The sequence below is a fragment of the Oreochromis aureus genome, linkage group 17 (assembly GCF_013358895.1).
Source record: "Oreochromis aureus strain Israel breed Guangdong linkage group 17, ZZ_aureus, whole genome shotgun sequence".
Classification (NCBI taxonomy): Eukaryota; Metazoa; Chordata; class Actinopteri; order Cichliformes; family Cichlidae; genus Oreochromis; species Oreochromis aureus.
This window is the reverse complement of record NC_052958.1, coordinates 28,115,712-28,138,616: the sequence shown is the minus strand read 5'-3', so window position 1 is coordinate 28,138,616 and position 22,905 is coordinate 28,115,712. Positions and strand designations below refer to the sequence as shown.

Below are 22,905 nucleotides of genomic sequence, written 5' to 3'. Positions count from 1 at the left end.
ATCTGACATTTGTGCGATATCACTCAGGGTTATACATTCATGCTGTTTAGTATGCAACACATCCGCATGCTGATCCTCGCTACCCCCTGCACCACAAACACGCTTCACGTACACACAAACTTTTCTGACGTAATAAAGCACCTCTGTTCTATGAAGAGAATTTTTTCCTGTCCCGCTGAGGTCTCAGGCTGCTGAGAGCTAAATCTACCATCTGGTTATCATGGCAGCTAAACTGTGGAAAGAACAGACTGTCATCGGCCAGTGGTGACACATGAAGGTTTGACAGATAGAAAAGCAGCAGGTGGAGCTGCGGAGATAATATGTGCACTTGTTCCTATTGGCCTCTACTCGCCAGACTTATAAGGTCTATCAACAATGGAAAAATTGTGTCATTAAACGCAAAATGTTACATAACCTCCTCACCTCTGCTGAACAGATCACTACAGCTTTGCATGGTGCAGGTTTAGCAAAACTTTAGTTTCAAATTGAGTCATGTTGCTCCCAATGACTAAATCTCTAATAGGAAACTGTAAGGAAAAGTGTAGATTGTGCAAAATATGTTGAAATTTTCTATTTCAAATGTACAACTATAAAGAGATGGTATCTGGGGTTGGCATACTTTAGCTTGTATGCAGGGCTGAAATAGCTTGTATGAGGGTTTTTCCAGAATTTCAAAGTAAAACCTCTAAGAAAATAAAACTTTTAAATTCCTGTACTGTAAGGCTAACTCACAAAATGTGTATGCAATAGGTTTCTTTTGGACTTTCTAATTGGTCAAAATCCATTCATTCACACTTTTTTTCATTTAGTCAAGCATTTTTTCCACACAGTTGGGCAGCCATCATATGTACTCTCTCTCTCTCCAGAGATCTAATGAAAGGTAAAAATGAAATCTGTGTGAAGAGTGTGCATGTGGTTCGTTGTTGTTCAGGTCAAGCATACTGCTGGGTTGATGAGGACCCCCTCTCTGAATGCAACTATCTTTGGTCTCAGTAAGGCAACGTGGTATGAGTCATATTGATGGTATGGTGAATCTTATGTGGTTAGGGATGCCATTTGGGAGGGAAACCCTGGATGATGCAGGGGTCCCGGAGCTGGACCAGCGCCCTGGAACATGCCAAAGCTCAAAGAGCCGTCACTGAGCTGCTGTCGGTGGGTCCAAAATGTCTCGTCTATATCCCATCCACCCTTCCTAATCTATTTGGATAGGAGGCACCAGTTTAATCCACAAGTTCTAATTCTTCCCATGTCCTTTAAAACACTCGTCTACCTGACCCAAACTGCTTTTCAAGGACATCAGTATGGAAACAATTTGAAACAAAATATAGAAAAGGCATACATGAATCTACTGACACATGCACATTTATATTTTGCTGTCATTTTGAGAAACTGAAAACACATTTTAGACCTTTTTTTGTGTTCTAGTTTATAAATAAGCAGGCTCAGAAAAAATGTTTGTCTCAAAAATATGAAAAAATGCATCACTTAAGTAAATTACCTACTTACCATGTCCCTCTTAGTTTCAGCTTTCCCTCGCCAAGCTACAGCATTGTTAAATATGGACCAGGTTTACCACAACAGCAGTCATCCCAAGGCGTGCATTTGTTGTGTGTGACACAGTCTATAATTGTGGCTCTGGGAGTGATAATGGATTACTGGAAAGCCCACGGCAGTAGAATAAGCATTATAAATTGTCTGTGTCTTCCTGCTGAGTAATTCTATATGCGGTGAGAGTGGCTAGGCTGCGTCAGCCTCATTCCCAAACGCTGCTCCTATACCACACAGCCTCTCGTGTTACCATGTAACCTTTTCTGACTAGGGATTTCAGAGCTTGTCTGACAGGGTACAGTTAAACCTTCCACCAGACCAATCTACCAGCACTCTGCTCCTACCCTACTGGCTCTTTGTAGTGTGGAGTCTGTGTGGAGATTTATTTAGCCATCTACTGTATCACAATTTGTCCCCACAAAAGGTAGTTGTTATGGAGTATGCAGTGATTCAGAGCTGACCGATATAAGGAAATCAGGAAATGGGGAAAAGGAAGATACATTCATATAAAATAGTGTACTGTTTACTCCCTTTATACTTATATATTTCTAAAACAAGCACAAGATACTGCTGAGTATATGACAGTATAATATAATCTGACTTCTGATGGAAAGAAAATTTTTTTTTTTTCATTTTTTGTTGCAGCAGTATTGTTTTGATGGGCAAAAATGTTGTTGTTGTTGCCTGTGTAAAAAATGTTTAGTGCTGTTAAAATGTATCTGGTCTGGGGGTTTTTTTTGTTACACAAATAGTAGCTTTGAAAAAGATAAAGGTTTCACACAATGCAATTATGACCACAGAGCAGCATATCACACATGATTTTTATTTCATATAAAATGTCATGGCATTCCTATTTGAGTATTCTCAAATGTAAATCAAAAAGACCGCAGTGGCAGGAAATGTCTGTGTAACCTCATATTCCTTTAGAAACAATAAACACTGTCAACACTCTCCATGGTGGCATGGCAGCAACTCGCTGAGCTTGGGTGAGGCAAGGATCTTTGAAGGAGAGATGGAGGAACCGAAAGAGACCGCTCCTGAAAATAATCATTTTTCCTGAGATGCAGTGTTTTTGTGCGTATGTGGCATTTTAATGGCAACAATTCTTTTGAGTCAGGACATGTGTGTGTTTGTCTGTCTGTGTGTGTTTGCTATAGTTCATTGTTTAGTAGCTATGGCTAAGTGCAAAACTTTCTGACGTTTTTCAAAAGAGATGCTTTAGATCGGTGCTCACTTGCTGTAACATATATAGTACTGAAGTTTAACGAAAGTATTCATATAGTCAGAGCATCTTACTTTAAAATGAACACCCAGTAAAAACAGAACATATTTTAATTAATTAAAGACAACAAAAATAAAAAGAGCAAGTGAAAGAATGGTGGCCTTGCCATCTGGCATATTAACTATAGTGTCATTCATGAATGAGTTCATTAAAAATGAACTCATTCATGAAGGAATCCTGACTAGATTTTCTTTAAGTAGATATTTTCGAAATTGTTTTCACACAGTGACTTTTGATCACCAAGTTCTTCCCTGAGTCCAAGTTATCAGCAGAACTCCTGAGAAATACCTTTATGGAACAGGCCGTTGATACAGAGACATAAAAACCTTAGTGGTTGAATCTGTGGTGTTTAGTTTGTGGTGTTTCAAGTGCAAAACTATGGTGGCCCTGTGAGGCCAAATGTACTGCACCTTCAGAAAGCACCACCAAATGGGAAAATGTTGCAAAAGCACATAAAGCATACATCAAAAGTTGAATAAAATAGAATCGAATTATTAAAAAAATCTCAAAAAGCACAACAGAAGTGTTTTGGGGGACACAAAAGTGTGACGGACCAGCTCCTGAAGTGACAGAAACCAAAACACTGCACTGAGATAGTGAAAGTATGAAGGAGTGGATTCACCAGTGCTGTGAAGGAGAAAAAGATGGACAGTATTGTGCATGCATCTTTTTCTCCCTCATATAATATTTTTGTCGTGTTTTGTGATTATGTTTTTTGTGAGTTCAGGCTCCATTTTTTTCTATGTCCTTTGTGTTTTATACAACTTCTGTTGTGTTTTATGTGCTTTTGCAGTTGTTTTTCTTATAATTTCAGGGTTTTCTTAAACTGTTTGACCTCTTAGGGCCACCGTACAAAGCAATTGCTATAAAAAACAGATTTTTCTATATGTTTACTTGCAATAATCCACTTTAGCATGAGAACTGTTTCTGAAGTTTCACTGAATATCATTTTAGACCCTGAATAATTACAGTATTTTATCTTTGATTAACGTCAAACAGAGGCTTTGAAATAATCTTTATAAAGCAGTGTAGTGTGAAAACTCTTTCCCTGATTACTGATCTCCTTCAGTAAGGAAACATGTATTTCAACCATATGTTTTGCATTCTGTCTGCACTTGCACCGTGTCCTTTATCATTCTCACCTTCAATAGTAAATAACCACTGGGGATACAAGTGTTAACCCTGACAGCTGATGAGCTGTCCGTACTTGGAAACAGCGTGAGGAGCAGAGTATAGGTCAGGTTTTTCCGTTGTTGACAAATGGGTGCCAGTATATAGGCGCCAGCGCTTTGTCGCTCAGCCCACTCCAGATAGACTGTACTGAGATGTGGAAAAGTTTGAGGTCAATGTGCAGAGTCACGTCTCAGTAGGTGGGCCTGTTCATGAATATGAACTCATGTGTCAGCGACAGTGTGCATGTCTGTCCTCTTTAATTCTGTACAGCAACACAATTCTGTACAGCAACATGTGCAGGAAGTTTCCTCTCCCACAATCCCCTTCTCCTCTGCATCAACAGATCTTAGGTGTCAGTTGGATCACCTGTTTCCTGTTTTCCTCCCGTTGTCTTTGTGTCCCTCACGGTGCGTGGACAGCAGGCTTATATTGGGAACCTCTGAAGTTCTTTCCACTCGGTGGCCTCCAGATGAAACCAAACCCTTTTAACTTTTACTCAACTTCTGTCTTTGACCAGTGTTGGCTCAGAATTAGTGAGCTGTAAAATAAATGATGACTTTTAAACTCAATGAACAGCAAATATAAAAATCTTTAATATTCATATTTAACCATAAGTAAAATATTTAACCATAAATACAAAAATGCATCAATACACTGCAGAAAGATAGAAAACAGTCTGCTAAATATTCAGAATGGGGGTAATTTGGTAAAATTTAAATGGCTCCTCTCTGCTCCTCTGAGTGAAACAAGTTAGTTATAAAAAGCGATAAACAGATAGTATTTCGCAGTGTTCAGAAATAATCTCAATCCTCTTTAATTTGTAACTTTTTTACCACTTTGCACATGCTGGCATCTCTCCTTCAATCTTGTTACAATGTGAAAAACAAAATGAAAATGTGATTAATGGTGTAATGTGACTAAACCTGCTGAAAAATGGCACGGGCTCTTCAGATTTAGAGATCTTATGTTTTTCTTTATTGGCCCTAAAATATATTTGTTTATCTTGCTTTTTACAGCATCATATTTAGTTCGGCATTCTTGGGATTCTAACACCCGACTGTAGGGCTTTTGAAGTATCTCAAATGTCACATAGTGACCCTCCCCAGCATCCCCCACTGTACACTCGAGCCCTCAGCTCTTTTCACTGGCCACCGAGTCCCTTACGTCCACGGGGGTGTTGCACTGTAATTGGGAGAACAGCCATTTGCTATTCTTAAAACTCAGCTCGGTGGTGAAGGATTGGGAGAGAGCTATCTGTTGTCCCTCCAGTCCTTTTAACTTGCCTGCAGCTTTGTCTGGCACTATGTTTTTTGTGCTAGTTGAGACTTTGTGAGAGTAACTGGAATTTAGATTAAGTAAACGCTTTTTATTAGATGCCACATTCAGGTCAATCATGAGCTCCAGCCTTGTTAACTCTTTAGCCAAGGTTTATGATCCAAACCCTCTTCACGGGCAGAAGCCAGGTGGAAGGAAGCTTTCTCTAAATGGATCAGACAAGTCTCAGGCTGCTTCTTCCTCTTCTTCATCATCATCCTCTTGCTCTCCTCATGATGTTGCCCTGCGAGCTGTGGAAAGTCGAATGGACTTCCTGAACTCTCAGATGGAGCGTTTGCTCAACATGCAGCAGACCGTGTTGATCAAGCTGGATGGCCTGTCGCAGGATGTCAGGGGTATGGGTTTGGATCTAGCTTCAATACGTGAAGAAAGTCATGGAAAAAGACGTGGGTCTGGGGTAGAATCAGTATGCAGGCAGCTGCATGGGGCCGTGGAGAGGGCCAGCGAGCACATGGAGAGTCAGGGACACAGGTTGGAAGGGGTGGAGAAACTGGTGGAGGGCACCCAGCAGGTGATAAGCTTCATCGGTGAGGTGGTAAAGAGCTCCAGGTTGGTGGAGTTTCTGTTCAAACAGCCTGGACGGAAAGCCAACAGGAAGGTGAGAGGTTTAAACAACACCATGAGCAAGTTTTCCACTAGAATCTAGCAAAAGCACTTTTAAAGTTCTTTTCCATCATTTTTATCTGCGCTGTTGAACATGGCAGTGAAAATAAACGGTCTTACTGTATAGTGAGCATGGTTGCATTGGTATCCTCTTGACTGAATGTATTCATATTGTGTATATGTGACAGCTAAAAGAGCTTTTAAATGGCAACGTTTTTTAAAACTCTGCCGTTTAAGTCCTGTGAATTTAGATATGACTCCTATGTGGCTGGTCTTGGCTCTGCTGTACCTGCTGTAATGTTAAGTGATTTTCCATTGAGACTGTGATCGGCCTCCGAGGTGTAAATGATTAATGTCGCAGTGGTTATCTTTCCCAGACCACGTCTTTATCAGCTCGCACTGCAGCTGCACAGCTTCAGTCCAACAGTCATCAAGTTCTTAATAGTTCTTAATGTCATGATTTATTAGAGAGACTCACGTCCCAGTGCTGTAACCAAATATGAATAGATGTGTAACACATGTAACATATATTGTATAGTTCATGCATTCATATAATCTATAGTTAAACTGCTGATTCAGAAGCTTTTTTTAGATACAGGGTTAAGGAGACAGATTTATTGCACCATATGGCGACTGTCAGATATACTGTATGTAGGGATAAAGTGAATATTTCTCTTTTAAAGTGTGGAACTGATTTGAGTGATGTGTTCAACTGATATATTGGAAATGCCACACATTTCCTCTTTGCCCAGAAGGAGGCATCTGCTGAGCAAGACATCAATACACTTGAGTTATGAGGGAAAACCTTTGCAATAGAAACTGAGACTGCTTTGAAGCTTGTTGTCACATTATTGCACGAATGGAAATATCTACATCTATCAGCAATTTTCCTTTCTATGAGAAGTTTCCACCTAGTGCAGGTTTTGTCCCACTTTTGAATGTTACACACAATGTCTAAAACCTGATCTTTCTTTTCTCTGTTAACATCCAGGCAAAGGATGATAAGGAAAAAGCCAAGCTGAGCCTGAAAGGTTTAAAGGCCCAGAAAAAGAGAAAACCGCAAGAAACGTCAGGTAAACTCGAACAAGATATTACACAATCCACAATCACAAGTTTATGCAGAGCCCAGCACAAAATTTCTAAACTTGTTATCTGCATATAATACATCAAAAATCTGAAATATATGTACATTGTGGAATATAACAGACTTTAATATAACAGGGAGACCAGTTCAGGATTTCTGAGAATTGTTTTTGTAATATGAAATGTGTTTTGTTTAGCATAAAAACATAAAATATAAGTAAATGATGGGAAACATATTAAGAAGGCCTTTAAAAATGTAAATCTTATATGTAGACAAACTATGTAATGATCACTGGAAGTCTGGCATGGCTGCACTGCCACATCTCCTGATGTTTTGGCAGACATAAATACAGTTTTCATCATATTTAAAGGATAACAGCACAAATGGGAGACAAGAGGCAGTTCAGCCTTTATTTAAATATATCAGAAATCAAACAAAACACTACAAATTCAGGCAATGAGGAGAAAGAAATGTAAAAAGGCACTGAAGACATAGCAATCTGACAAAGTGAGGGAAGACAGTATAAGAGACCCAAGTAGGAGAATGAAACCATATCTAAATAAATAGGATACATTCACATTGACCAACATGTAAACAGTGAGAACACAAAAGGCAAAGTGAATAAAATAGTCAGAACTACTATTTAAACAGTATTTGTCTGCAATAATCCCCCATGTTTACATGTGAAGCTTGCATAATCAATTTATATATGAGCAAAATCTGAAACACAGATGACTGATCAGAATTGAGGTCTTAGCTTGACAGCTTTAATATGGATCTGAAAACCAGATCTGCACTCGTGCCTTTACCACACTCTGTGGCAAACTATCCAGAGGATGATGTGAGATGTTTATCTGAATTGGGCCAAACCTATCAAGCAAGTGACCACGCAGACTAGCATAAAATGTAAATATATGATCAGTGAATTCAATCTGAGGATGATCAATCATCTGATTTACATTCATTTTTAGTAAATATAATACAGCATTTTCACCAAACATCTGGTTGTATCCGTGCATTTTCTTCACTACAGACACCTCCTCCCTGAATGAGCCTGTGCTCCAGGAACAGGTGGAAAAGCTCAACAGGCAGAACGCCGAGCATTCCCACATAAACATAGAGGCTGAGGAGGATGGAAGAAGTGGAAGACAGGATCAGGAAAAGCTGATCCTGGAAGAACCACACACCTCTGTTGCCCAGTCAGACGAAAGGCAGAAGGAGGCTGAGGAAAGACAGGATGAGGAAGGAGAGGGGGGTATATTTGAAGACTCTGAGCCAGAAGAACAAGAAGAAGAAGAAGAAAAGCAAAATGGAGAAGATGTTAGTCTTGAAAATCACGGAAAAGTGAAAGATGATGTGAAGACAACGCATAGAGAAGAGTCATCAAAATCAGAAAAAGCCTGGATCTGCAGGGCCTCTGTGCTTCAGTATGACAGGTGTGTCTTAGCAAAGCTACCATATATCTTTATGCTACGTGCGATTAAATTCACTGATGTAAATATTTAATTCATTATTTTCTTTACTTTTACTTCCTGGGATTGTGTAAGTCAGCTAAGAGCAAATTCCTTTGTTGGGGGAGGAAAAGGGAAACTTCAAATCACATCAAACATTCATATTCTGTACCTTCCTTTCTGAAGCTCTGAGGAGGCTGGCGATGTGGCCACTTGTAGCAAACGCCATGTCCCAGAAGAAGACCTAGGAAAAGACGACCTCAAAAAGAGCCGGGTGGAGGACAGTAAAGTGGAAAGGGCTGATGGACAGGTCGTAGAGGGAGCCGAGCCACAGGTCTCCATATCTGAACAAGCAACGACAGAAGACGAAGGCGAGACGACGGAGGAAATAAAGGAGTTTATTATTGGTAAGACAGTGTGTGAGTGCTGCTTTTCTGAAGTGTCCAGGGAAGTTGGGGTGTAGACTGTCGCTTTCTACAACTAATGCTACAACATGTAAATGGGAGAGTTTGTAGAAATCAGGTAAGGAAAGATTTCAGGAACTTTTATTTTGAAATGTAGTCCTCTGAATCACAGTCAGTGTCAGTCAATGTATTGTATACATGCAATATCTTATCAACGTGTATGTGAGGGAGTAGAGACCACACACTGAAAAAGACCAAGAAGTAGTTTTATTTGCAATACTGCAAATTTCAACATCGATCCAGTCCCACTGGATGTCATTCATCATGACATCAGTGTGTCATGATGAATGAGATGAATCATCGTCAATCTGAAATCTCAAAACACATTTTAATGATGACTAAACCACGGTGATTTTCACTTATCACAACAAAACACACCTTTCAGCTTTAATGTATTATTTTGGAGATGTAAAAAAGCACTTTAGGTCAACCTCTGTTGTTTGAATGTGCTATAAGCTACAAATAAAAGAAATGTGACAGTCAGCAAAAAAAAGAAGGTCAGACAGTTTTCATAGTGAATGTTTGAGGTAAATTTTTTTTCATTTCCAATTCTATCCATAAAAGATGCATGTAGGCTTCATGACCTGGTGTTTCAAAATCCTGGACTGCTCAGTGCAGTATCCATGTATCCTATAGGCTCTCCGTGGAGACTCAGCTTGATGAGTTACTTTATGACATTTGCCTCTGCGTTCCTCAGACTTTAAAGCAGCTTCAGTGTCATAACAGCATGCCTGTGCGAGCGTCACTAACATGTCAGCGAGCACAGCTGGCGGAGCACATAATGAGATGCCGGCATGCTGCTATTTTAAACTACTTTGTTTCTGGGTGCTGAGACCTCTTCCTCAGCCTTTCGTTCCCTCTATGCACTCAGTAACAGTAACTTGTCTTCACTTTGCCTTTCTTTTTCATTTTTTCTTTAGACTCAAGTCCTCCACCGCTAGCGCCTTTCGACCACCGCATCGTTACTCCCAAACCCCACCAGATCGCCACCTATTACACTATCAACAGAGAGGAGGTCCTGGGAGGGTGAGTGAAACACTCAGAACATTCATCTCTCATTACAGCACTTTATTTTCATTTCGCTCAGTTACAGGCACAGATGCTTAGTGTCCACTGGCCCTCAATAATGAAATAACAGACGATCTCACACCCTGCACTAATAGTTTTTTCCAAGACCTTTTAGCTGCCCCCCCAAAGGGCAAATGGTGCTGACCCTCAGGGGGCTCTCTGATGTAACAGACCAGCGCTAAATCCTGCCTCTCAAATAGAAGATTACTCCTCAGCACGCAAACACATTTCTCAAATTACACAAGAGCATAGCCTGAATTTCTAAACGAGTCAATAAACTATTATAATGTATAGACATAAGTAAGAGTCGCAAACAAATTGTTATTTTCATATTTAAATGAATTTTCAGCTTTTTAATGGCAGCTGATTTGTAAAACCTGTTTGTTTAATTGGTCCGACATAAACATTAAAGAGATCCTGAGCAAAACCAATCAAAACTGTATCCAACAACAACAACAACAAACTTTATTTATATAGCACATTTAAAAACCAGTGGTGTTCCAAAGTGCTTAACATTCAAAAGGGTGAGATGAAATAACAGGGAGAATGAGGACTATGGTAAGGTACCAAAACGAGCTGGCAGGTTGAATGGCATTAAAACACACAAGGCAAAAGAATTGCATATAAAAGCATAAAAGAAAGCAAAACAAAATGTGAAGGATAAAACAGTCAAAATTAAAAATGAATTTAAAATAATTAAGAATAAGCCGAAGATAAGAAAAGCGTTAGGCTGACTATCAAGCAAGGACTAACTGGTAGAAAAGGCGAGGCTAAATAGGTGGGTTTTTAACCGCGATTTAAAGGAATGGATGGAATCAGACTCGCGTATAGCGATGGGGAGGTTATTCCATAAAACGGGTGCAGCCAAGGCAAACGCGCGGTCACCTCTAGTCTTCAACCGGGATCTCGGGAGTACCAAGAGTGACTGGGAAGATGATCTTAACGCTCTAGTAGGGGTGTATGATCTAAGTAGCTCGGTAAGGTAGCTTGGTGCTATATTGTTGGCAATTCGGTAGGTAAGCAGCAAGATTTTGAATTGAATGCGGTACTTAACGGGAAGCCAATGCAGATCAGCAAGGACAGGGGTGATAGAAGCATGCCGCTCGCTACTAGTAAGGAGACGAGCAGCTGCGTTCTGAACAATTTGAAGTCCAAATACGCTTGAGCAGCAAACACCAGCAAACGTGAAACATCATATTTCAGCGCCAGAAATATTCGTTTTTAATAATAAAATCCAATTTACAGAATGGTTGTTCTCCGGCTCTGCATCCCATCTGTCCACACCTCTAACTCATCCGTGTGTTTGCTTTTCTTTCATTAGGGGACGTTTTGGACAAGTCCACAAGTGCGTAGAGAACTCGTCTGGTCTGACTCTGGCTGCCAAGATCATCAAAGCCAGGAGCCAGAAAGAGAAGGTGCAGTAATGATTGGCTGGTTAATGCTGAATACGAAACAGAATCCAGGTTTAGCGATGCTGCTGAGATGCCAGTTTTCTCAGACAGTCTAATACATGGTCACTTTTATCATTGCACTATAATGGATTAGATTTTTAAAATAGACACGCTGAGGTAATGGGCATTTGTCAGCCCCATTGTGTCTTTATTTCTCTCAGTCAACCAGATATGATGTGGGGGAGGTCAGATGTCAGAGTATAGCTGTGTGGTTAGATTATAATCTGAAGTATTTAAAAAGCTCATTAAACTTGTAGCCAGATCCTCAAATGGCCCACATGGCTGCCGCTGATGATCCACGATCAAACAGCTGGCACTTTGTGTCTGACTGTACGTCTGTTTTGTCTTATTTGTATCTAACTATGCCCCCGAATGGCTGCAGTACAGGCTGCTATGAGTTGCATGCTGCTAATACAAATATTTACTTTTTAATCACGTCCCTTATGTCTGTAACTTCTGTTTCCATAGAACATTTTAAACTGAACCACAAGCAAAAACTGCCATGAAGGATTTGATCTACCTCGTCCCTAACATACCATCTTGACCAAACCAACCTTTCTATAGCCGTCGGCTTAAATCATAGAAAGTACCCTGCCAGTTTGATCGCTCCAGTTTTATGGTACAAGGGACCAAAGAGGAATAATTGTGATTTTGTCTGTGCAGTGAAGCAAAAGGCACTCTTGCTATTTTTGACATGCTTCAATAAGGCAAAATATAACCAGCACTTCTCTTTTAAGGTCTTTTTTTTTTACAAATTCAAAAGCTGATATGTTACACACTGAAAATCCTCAAGACAAGCACTACTTATTTGTGTTCATAACTTATTCCTTGCAAGCTTTAAAAATCTTGCAAGGTGGCCTTTTTCTTGTCTTCCTTTCCTTACCCCCAATTGGTCACAGCAGATGGCCCCGCCCCTCCCTGAGCCCGGTTCTGCTAGAGGTTTCTTCCTGTTAAAAGGGAGTTTTTCCTTTTCACTACCACCAAGTGCTGCTCATGGCTGATTTTCTGTTTGTTGGGGTTTTCTCTGTATTATTGTAGAGTCTTTAACTTACAATATAAAGCTCCTTGAGGCAACTGTTGTTGTGATTTGGCTCTAAAAAATACAACTGAATCAAAATTAATATAGTTTTGTCATTCATTAACTTCCATATTTACGTGACATTTTCCTATATGTGATTTTAAATTTGATTTACATTTCATTTCCGTCTATCAGGAGGTGGTGAGGAATGAGATCCAGGTGATGAACCAGCTGAACCACGCCAACCTCATTCAGCTATACGCTGCATTTGAGTCGCGTAACGACATCATCCTGGTCATGGAATAGTAAGTTTGTCTCCAGGTGTCTGTGACAATACAAAAACAGCCTCTACAAACTCGGCTTGGCTGTAACAGTGTCTCTCTTTGTGTGGTAGTGTGGAAGGAGGGGAGCTGTTTGACCGCATCATTGACGAGAACTACAACCTCACAGAGTTGGACACGGTGCTGTTTATACGGCAAATCTGTGAAGGGCTGCAGTACATGCATAAAATGTACATCTTACATCTCGACCTCAAGGTAAACCTACTTGAGTCTTCACATGACAATAATCTCTTTCAATATTTTTATTTACTTTTCAGTATGTAACAACATTCATTTGGAGCGTAAACAGCCTAATGAAAAGACCAGTTTATAAAGTTTCAAAATAAAAGCTGCCATCTCTGTTAATGAAATAAAATTTAGGGTGTTGTCTGTGTTCTTTTCTTTATCTTTTGCACATATGCCAAAAAAAAAAAGAACGGCCTCTAAAACACAGTATATGTGACAGCAGAATCTGTGTTCTTTTTCAGCCTGAGAACATTCTTTGTGTCAGCAGAGCTACTAACAAGATTAAAATCATTGACTTTGGCCTTGCCAGGAGGTAAGATTTATAGTCACCTCATCTTTCATGCACTGGTTTATTTGAGTCCTATGCTTTTCTCTTATGGTTCTGGTTCCTCTGACAGGTATAAGCCCAGGGAGAAGCTAAAGGTCAACTTTGGAACGCCTGAGTTTTTAGCTCCTGAAGTCATCAACTATGAGTTTGTGTCATTCCCCACGGACATGTGGAGTCTTGGAGTCATCACCTATATGCTGTGAGTCAAGGAGTTCATTCAGTGCACACACAGAGACACAACCTGTACAGTTCCTGACATCTGTATTGTTCTTAATGTCCAGGCTCAGCGGCTTGTCTCCGTTTCTGGGGGATGATGACAACGAGACGCTGAACAACATCCTGGCCTGTGAGTGGAACTTTGAGGAAGAGGAGTTTAAAGACGTCTCAGATGAAGCTAAAGACTTTATCACACGTCTTCTGGTGAAAAGCAAGAGCTGGAGGATGAGTGCAACAGAGTCCCTCAAACATCCCTGGCTGTCAGACCGGAGTCTGCACTATCAACTAAATCGCAAGGTAAATACGAAATTCACCTTACAGCAAAATGTACTTTATAGTAAACAGTGAACAATGCGAAATACAATTTTAAAAATGCTTCTTTTTTTAGTAAAATGCACCTGAAATATATAAAATCAAAACTTTATTAATTCAAATATGACTGTGTACCATTCAAGTAAATTTCACTTGATTAGATTTGAATTTGTGCATTGTACTTATGTAACAACATCACATGTACATTTTGCATGTAAGCAAATTAACTAATATGTGTGTAACATCTATTGTAAACATCAAAGGAAGACTTAAAAAAATGTTTGTGTTATGCATCTTTGAAACCTGTTTGCTAATTCAAAGAGTGTAATAACAAAAGGTTTTGCTGGATCCTCTTACTGCAGAAAACTAAGTGCCACTCTACGCATGGTCCTCCTTCAGAGAGCAAGACAAGTAAGAGATTTTTTTTTCATTTTCCTGTTAGCTTATATATATTGTTCAATTAATTTTCAACCCAAAGAGCCTATTCTTGGACAGTTTCTCGACTTTTCTCCTATTAAGCCAAACATGTTGTTTGCTTTCCTCTTAGAAACTATGTGAGACCCTCGGCATGCCTTTTGATAATGAAAGGAGCTGGAGCCCAACACTGGACCAATGCTGCTGTACCTGTATATGAACTTGATAACTACTCTCCTCCATCCGTCTTCTGCTTAGCTCCATATCTTGCAGTTCTGACTCCGGATAGTGTGATGCACGGTAATAATAGACACTCCTATTCTGTAGTGTCTGAAAACACTGACGATGAAGAACCCAAACTGTTGGACACATAAAGGCCACGTGACCTGTCTGCTTCCACATATATCACAGATCAGCTGTGTATAGCATCAAACCATCATTGTTATTCATCCACAGTTTGTCATATTGTCCTGTTTTCTTGCATGCTTTGCACTTTCTTCATTTATTTTCTCCAAGAGTCAGAAAACATTTTTAAACACAATATAGACTGAATTCTCTTATTTGAATAATATATTTTTGAGATTTTTTTCTTTTAATTTACAAGTCTTATAAAAACTAAATGTTTTTTTTCTTGAACATAAGTTTAATTATATTTAGAATTTGATTGAATTTGAAGTCATAGCTGATTAATTTATTTTGTGTACAGCACAGCACTGCATACCCTCATTTCCCCTTGAGGAGTGACAAAATATCAGTGATCAGTGAACCAGTGAATATATCTTGGTTTGTGCCATCGTTCACCCTAACTTTTAAGCCCGCATCACCTTTTGTATGCATTTATGCCACCACCTTGTCTTGCTTCGGCAGTTTGGAGTAGCCCTTTCACCTTCCATGAAGGCATAACGAACAACAGAATACTACCTGTGAATAATACATATATATATATTTTCATGACTGAAGTGGATTCTTATGTTCATTTATTTACTGGTTCAACACCAGAATGTACTTGAAGAGCTTTTATTCAAGAAGTGATGTTTTTCAAGGGAGATGAGCAGGATTAAATGTAGTTATGCACACATGGTAAGTGCATCTGTGCAGCTCAATTTGATGGAGAGCCAACAACAGAGCAGAGAAGACACCAGCCATTGCTTTGTCATCCCTTTCAAGGTGATGAGAACTGAATGTGAATTCAACACTCAGTTGTTTGGTTTTCCATTTCGAAGCAGAAAAGCTCTGTGAATTCAATACTTGTGCATTTGAATTTATTATTTCTTTTTCAGATTTTCTTGTGCAATGATGAGAGATCAGTAATTATGAAATATTAATATGTTAATAAATAAATCACACCAGACATTTGTAGTGCCTCTTACCGGGTATTTTTGGAAATTGAAAAAGAAATATGACAGCAAAGATACTTCTACTTTGGAATTTGCTTTGATTTTTTAAAAGGTTCTAAAGCAGGGCACCCCTATTGTTCACAGCAGAGCAGGCAACCCATGTAACAAAGCCTCTAGTCCTCAGTGCAGTGGTCTAGGTCCCCCTTTCCTGTCTTATGTACGCTGTCCTATTTATAAAGACAAAGAAGGTACAGCAAGCACTGAAGCCACTGTGTGACTTGTCTCAGGTAGGTCAAAGTCAAAAGCCTTGGCACTGGTTCTGTACATAATCTGGTATCTCAAGACCCAGTTAGAGTTTGCTTTATTTAAGCATTATGCAATTCAGTTATTCCAGCTTAATGTACTTGAGTTGGACCAACTTAATTAATTAATGATGAATCAACTTATTTACTGCACTTGAGTCCAACTTAATTTGATGGAAATGATCCAACTCATGCAAATTTGTTAGGCCAACAAAAGTACTAATAGAAGTGTGAAAGCCATTTATTAATGTGGAAATCCTTTCCACGATTATTCTGTTCACTTAAAGCAAAGGTTCGCAAAGTGGAGGGCGGGAGGGAGGCGCGGTATGGATTAAAAAAAAAAAAGAAGAAGGCTTGGACACTGCAGCATAATGGACAGGTTTTTCATGGGGCTCCCCCGCAAAGCAGAGGATGAAGCATCGCCAAATATGTTTCCAAACCAACTTCCTTCCAAGCCAAAGGCTAGAAAATATGATGAAGCGTATCCTGCCTTTGGCTTCACCTGCACAAGTGCCAAGGTATCTACTTAGCACTTTTAATTCTTATTTTTATGTTTATTTAAGCGTTATCCGACAGTATGTTTGCACTAAGTACCGCAGCAATTTCCTAATGTTGTAAACCTGCTCAACATTTGGCAATAAAACCCTTTCTGATTCTGATTCTGTAGGTATCCCCGACAGAATTAGTTTCCCCTGCGTAGGGAGCACGCGTTCGGCTGTCCAATTACGGAGAAACAGGATCCAACATTCTGAAATTTTAGTTCACAGACACTTCTTATAATGACTAACTACTCCTGACATTTCCGAGATGTTCAGTTCAGTTCATTTTTATTTCAAACATTTCAAACATGTGTCTTCGCAATCATTATAAAATATCATTTCATTATTTGTTTGAAAAGGAGTAGGCAGAAGTATTTACTTGTTGGCTCTTTATACAGTAAAGTTACAGTGGGATACAAATAATATCAGGCTGATCCTGCCACAGTTTGTTCCCCCTGTCCAAATGACGGACTAACAGTATCCCACAGTTGTTTATGTTTTTGAACCCATTTTGCATAGAGAGGCATTTTTGAAAAATGTATTGATAGCAATGTTGAATATTATTACACAGAAAAAAAACAACTACACGTAAAATAATTACACCACGACGCCTCTGTCTTTCTAAATGGAGGGACAGTAACTGCGTGTGTATATGTAAGCGTGTAAAAACTGCAGATAGTCAGATTAACAGTAACAGTATTTTGTCTCTATCTGCCATTGTAGAAATTCATCTCATGTAAACAATAACGTGACGCACAGCGTGACGTGAAAAAGGGCACATACCTTTGACGTTGTGTGACGAACTCCGTATTCCTCGTCCACACGTAAACGCAAAAACTGAGTTTTTGAAAATCTCCAACCTGACAGGAGTTTAAAAAAAATCTCAATTTTCGGTGATTCGAAACGCCATTTACGTGTGGACGAAAAGCCCAAACGCATAGAAAAAGCTGCATTTTCAAAAAAATACCCGTGTAGGCGACGCAGCGTAAAAGAGTTAGTAGTTTATTTTATTGCTGCATGTAATATATTGCAGTTTACTTTTATTTGTTTAATTGTTTACTAGAAAACAAAATATGTTTGTGTGTGGTTGGGGGATGTGATTGTGCGTGGGGGGTGGGGGGTTGTTAGGTGACCACTGACTTAAAGAGTTATTTTTAGGAGTGTTCAACAAAGTCTAGAGTCTGATTAACATCAAACTTGTCATGCGCATCTTTCAATTTTATGGACTTATAACAAATTTCACATACAGCCGCTTCTACTTCATCCATCCTCTTGCACTTACGGGTGGCCTGGAGCCTATCCCAGCTGTCGAGAGGCGGGGTACACCCTGGACAGGTCGCCAGTTTATCGCAGGGATAACACAGAGAGACAGAGAACAATTTGCAATCACATTCACACATGGTGTGTATCCTTTTCTGCCCCACTGCAGAAGTGCAGTGAGTTATCTCGCCTGTTTACCTCAACTAGAGTTGCTCAGTTGAGAGGAAAATCCCTCGTGTGGTGAAACGGAGGAATAGTCCCTCTATGTCTCACTGGAGACTGGGACACATTATTTTCGACAACTAAAAACATAACATATTTGAACAATCTGATCATTAAAATGAAATAAGATATATGGGGGGTGGCTTATTTCCATCCATGATTTACTTCTTGCCCTTGCGCCCTTACGTAATATCTGCTTAACAATTTCAAACAAGCTGCATGGATGGACTCACCGAATTCATTGAAGTCCATGAAAATGCATTCCTTTTAAATGCGTTTTAAAGTTCGTTTGGGACGATTGTCCTGCTACAAAATCTTCTTAATTTAACATGTTATAATTTCTTATGTTTTCATAAGTTTGTAAATGCATCCTGACTCTTTCCATGTTTCCAAAAAACAAACCAAACCAAAAGAAAGTCAGCAGATATTTGACCCTTTCATCTCAGAATCTGAACCAGATACAAAATAGGGTACGGAGAGAAACATAAAGGATTATTTGTATTTGAGGTATATTAACTACTTAAATTTCATATCACTCAATTGCTAGAAATCGGCATTCTACAGCCTCGAAGAAAGAGAAATGTACCTAAAATCATAAAAACATGCCTAAGGTCACATTTAATCCTTGTAATCTATAGTGTATCTGCAATTCTTAAGACCAAAAGTAGCTGTAGGTTGCTAAACTTGGCCGTGTGTAGATTTGTATGAAGGCCTCTTTGACTGTTTCAGATGTGATCCCCATTATTTTAATTTCACTATGCACAGACCACATGTAGTGTTTAATATTTTTTTTAAGTTACTAGTTTTCCCGTTGTTCCGTGTCTCCTAGTTTTAGTAGCCGTTTTAATCCACTTATCTCCAAAATCCCACTTTAAAAAACTGTCAAAATATTTAACCCAAGCCAAAGGAGGACTGCACAATAGCAAATGATTGAAAGGATGTAACTGTATTTAAATATTTGATATGACTCATGAGATTCTGTGCTTGAATCCCTACTAAGGATTGTATGTCCAGTGATTAATGCAGCATTGCGGGAGATCAGCGGCTGGAAGCATCATTACTTCACACAGTCAGCTGCTGAGAATCCAAACCTCATTTAACAACTGAGTTCCAACTGAGTCCCCCTCAGTCTCATTCTCCAGCAATAACAAACATGTCCCTGTGCACAGCGAGGGATTCTTGGCTATTTGCAAGAGAAAAATGACAGTCCAGCAAAGAGAAGATAACCAATTTTATGGGTCAAAGTTAAAAACAAAAAAAGAGAGGAAAAAAAAACAGTATGAGAATGACGGCAATTCACTGATTAGTTGATATGCTGAGTTAGCAGACAGCTCCAGTGAGTTTTCCAGCTGAGAATTACATTTTTCTCATAAATCCACCAGATAACAGGCTGGGGTTGTGAGTTTACATTGTCACATAAAACCACCCTGTGACCTGCTGAAATTTGTATTGCCATCAACTCGGGGATCTTTTCACATCCATCAAAATATCTGATTGCTGTACCAGAACGAGACCCTTTTTATCAGCGTAAATCAAAACTCTGAAGTGCGAGCAAGGCTCTGGGAAAAGGAAAGGAAGATGACATCCAAGTCCAACGAAAATTCACTTGCTCATTCCCCAGCCTCATCTCAATGAAATCTGAAATGTTTATTAGTGCCTGAAGACTTGAGAAAATACACAAAGCAGTAATGGGAGAGGGAGGGGCAGATAATGCAACACAAGGACATGAAAAATGTAAGAGCTTATATACTTAAAGATGAATAAACTGTGAGACAGCAGCAAAGAGACCTAAATCCTTCTTGGAGTAGGGGCCGATGGCCAGAGGGGCCGATGGCGCGATATGGCAGCCTCGCCTCTGTCAGTCTGCCCCAGGGCAGCTGTGGCTACAACCGTAGCTTTCCTCCACCAGTGTATGAATGTGAGCGTGAATGAATAATGGCATTGTAAAGCGCTTTGGGTGCCTTGAAAAGCACTATATAAATCCAATCCATTATTATTATTATTATTATTTACATTTTACAGTTCCAAATAGTTTTAATACTGGACCTTGGTGCAGCCTGCAAATTTCCAATCAGCCACCTACCAATTGGTGGCACCTATAAACAGAAGATTTTAACAGTAGATAGGGAGAGTTCCTGGGAGGGCAAATTGGGGTTAGTATCTTGCCCAAGGACACTTGGCATGCAGACTGGGGGAGCCAAGGAATCAAACCACTAACCTTCCAATCAGTAAATACTACCTCAGTAGAAGCTCTACCTCCTGCTCTACAGCCACCCCAGGGAGAAGAGTTCCCGACATCTAGGGCAACCAAGTCCTCATTTGAACAGATAGCACCTCAGCAGAGTTTCACATAAACCATCTGGGTGACGAGGTCACTCAGTCACTTAGCCCAGAGGTTTCTAACATGAGTGCGCTCACAGTTTACTTCCTGAGAACCATGCATCTCCCGGGCAGACCAAAAACCATGGCAGACTGACACTCTTGCCTCAGAGTCCCCTAAGGGGAGTGTAAGTTGCACCCACAGGTAGTGCAAATGATTTGGAATCAGTACAGCATAGCCCGGTTGGACATCTTTTTTTCTGTCCAAGCGCACAACTCTGCCATCTATGGTTTTTCTTGGCATAGGCCAGCGCCCCACCAAGGGTAGATGCTCTAACCAATGCCTAGCCAGGGAGTCTCCTTTATGCTTTCCCTTTGATTCCCTTAATGTGCTTGCTTAACAGTGTGATGCATTCGACCACAGGGTTCTCTTGGTGGTTTCTGACATCTAGTTCCTGACACTCCTCAGTCTGCTGAGCAGGGACACACAGGATCTTTCAAGGAGGTTGGCGCTTTTGTCCCGGCTGGGATGCATGGCCACAAGGGGATCTGTCATTCTTCGCTGATTTTGAACCTTCTGTTAACGATACCTTACTCTTTTAAAATGGACGGTGTATAAGAGTTGTTAGGGTTAATGCATGGGACAACGGTTTGGACCCAGTCTCCAATCCATGCATGACATGTTGCACTGCCACCACATCTGGGAGTAAGAGATGTTCCACTGGTGGAGAATCTAGCAAATGTGCAGGAGCAACCTGGGCAACATCATGCATACTTGCTAGGTTCTATGGACTTAGCGTGGCCTCAGGCTCCACGCTAGCCTCTCCTGTACTACCTCTGACTGACCAGTAAGTTGTTCTTTGTGACACCACTGTTCACTGGCAGTAAGAAAGGAATGAATGAAGTTACAAAGGCAACTAAGATCCTGTAAATTCATTGATGACTCAGTCACTTAGAACATCTTATTGTGAGAAGATTCCTAGAGACCAGATGCAAATGTTTCCTCTAAGCCAGGCAACACACTTGCATTCATTAATAATTCTGTTTCCATTTAATACAAATGGTCATTTTGTCATGACTCCCACTGGTCCCACTGATCCAGTTGGCTAAAAAAAAAAAACTTCTTTGGTACATCAGCAATTGTATTTATGTGGAATACCACAGTAAACCACATTTAACCTTGGAAGTTATTACCTGATACAAGTTTCATTAAAATATGACCAAAATTGTAGGAGCAGTAGGAGGGAGTTTTAGAAGGATGGACTGACCTTTGATCTCAGTAAACACTTTCCTGAGAAGTTTATGATCGCGTTCATTTTAAGTCTTATTAAATATAACATAATATTTATTTAGTAAACTGAGGATCCACTGGTCTCAGAAAGAAGATAAAGCAGCGTATACTTCTGGATAAGCCTACTGTGTGACAAGTTGCTACTGTTTGAGTGTGACGCGTCTCCCAGTTTCTCTGTCAGCCGCACGGTGCTTGTGGATGTAACTTTATAATGGCTGCCACACCCACTGTTATAAAGTCAAAGGGTACTTCCTGGAATTTTTGTTTACTTTTGATACCATTGTAAGATAAGACAAATACTGACCTTGGCAAAGGACTTCTTTCTCTGTGCTCATTTTCTTTATTCAAAATACAGGCGCTGTCCTAATTTACAACTTTTCTTTATTTTCAAAAAGATCTCTGGAGGCCTTGTCATCCTGAAAGAGCCCACTATTAACGACTTAAACTCCCGAGAAATGTTCTTCTCAGTTGCCAAGAAGGAATTGCTAGATATTCTATCAAAGTGACCATCTGATCTCAAGTTCTTTCAGTTGAACTCAGACCTGCACTCTGTGGTGTTTCTGCACACTCGACACACGTGTGAATGAAGCGCTCTGCACAGCAGTGCACACACAGTCACTCAAATATCTGGAAACTCACAGCAAGACACCTGCTGCCCAAACAAGTGAGGAGCCTCGGGCTGTAACAGAGCTGTGTGTTGTTCTTGTTTGATCAGGCTGGGTGGATCATCAGACTGCTGTGCTTCTCAGGACCCAGGGCACATTTCTTTTCTTTTTTCCTTTTTTCATGATCATGTTTACTTTACACTCTAATGAAATCACACCTCCCACCATGCTGTGCTCCCAGAAAAGCTGAGCAGAAAGAGAGCACTTTCTCAAGGCTACTGACACTCTCAGCTGGAGCAGATGTTGTCATACATGATCAAATGTACAAGAACAATAAGAGATGGAGAGCAGCTCTGATTGCTTCTGTTAAGATACTGTCTCAAGTCATTGTGGATCATCTTTTCAAATGACTCCCCTCTCTGGGTCAGCATATCAAGTTCTGCTCGTGAATTGTATTTATTTTGGCCCCTGGAGAGACCATTTCTGTGACAGATGTAACTGCCCACACATAGACTTTCCTCTGAAATTTCTCTGAAATGTCTTTTGAGTTAGAAAAACATATTTTTCCAGATTTGGAGACAATCAAACTTCAGCCAAGTTGCTATGTGGGGATAGATATGTGGCCATTTCTGTTTCTTTCAGTATCTGTTTGTCTAATTTTCTAGCTAAATATGAAGAAATTTGGTGATTAAGTGTGAGCAAAAAATAAAAGCCATT

At 39.9% G+C, this 22,905-nt stretch overlaps 1 protein-coding gene across 1 annotated transcript in view; it reads left to right on the top strand.

The window, feature by feature from the left end:
* mylk4b (myosin light chain kinase family, member 4b) overlaps positions 1-15,654 on the top strand; it is a 33,087-nt gene extending 17,433 nt beyond the window's left edge. Inside the window, exons 3-14 of the mRNA XM_039601388.1 lie at positions 6,933-7,014; positions 8,059-8,461; positions 8,663-8,883; positions 9,861-9,966; positions 11,330-11,423; positions 12,673-12,782; positions 12,872-13,013; positions 13,286-13,356; positions 13,442-13,570; positions 13,653-13,884; positions 14,262-14,310; positions 14,447-15,654. Coding sequence (XP_039457322.1) covers positions 6,933-7,014; positions 8,059-8,461; positions 8,663-8,883; positions 9,861-9,966; positions 11,330-11,423; positions 12,673-12,782; positions 12,872-13,013; positions 13,286-13,356; positions 13,442-13,570; positions 13,653-13,884; positions 14,262-14,310; positions 14,447-14,457 — 1,650 coding nt within the window. The 3' untranslated portion in view covers positions 14,458-15,654. The remainder of the gene's footprint in view (positions 1-6,932; positions 7,015-8,058; positions 8,462-8,662; positions 8,884-9,860; positions 9,967-11,329; positions 11,424-12,672; positions 12,783-12,871; positions 13,014-13,285; positions 13,357-13,441; positions 13,571-13,652; positions 13,885-14,261; positions 14,311-14,446) is intronic.
* Positions 15,655-22,905: the final 7,251 nt, after the last annotated feature.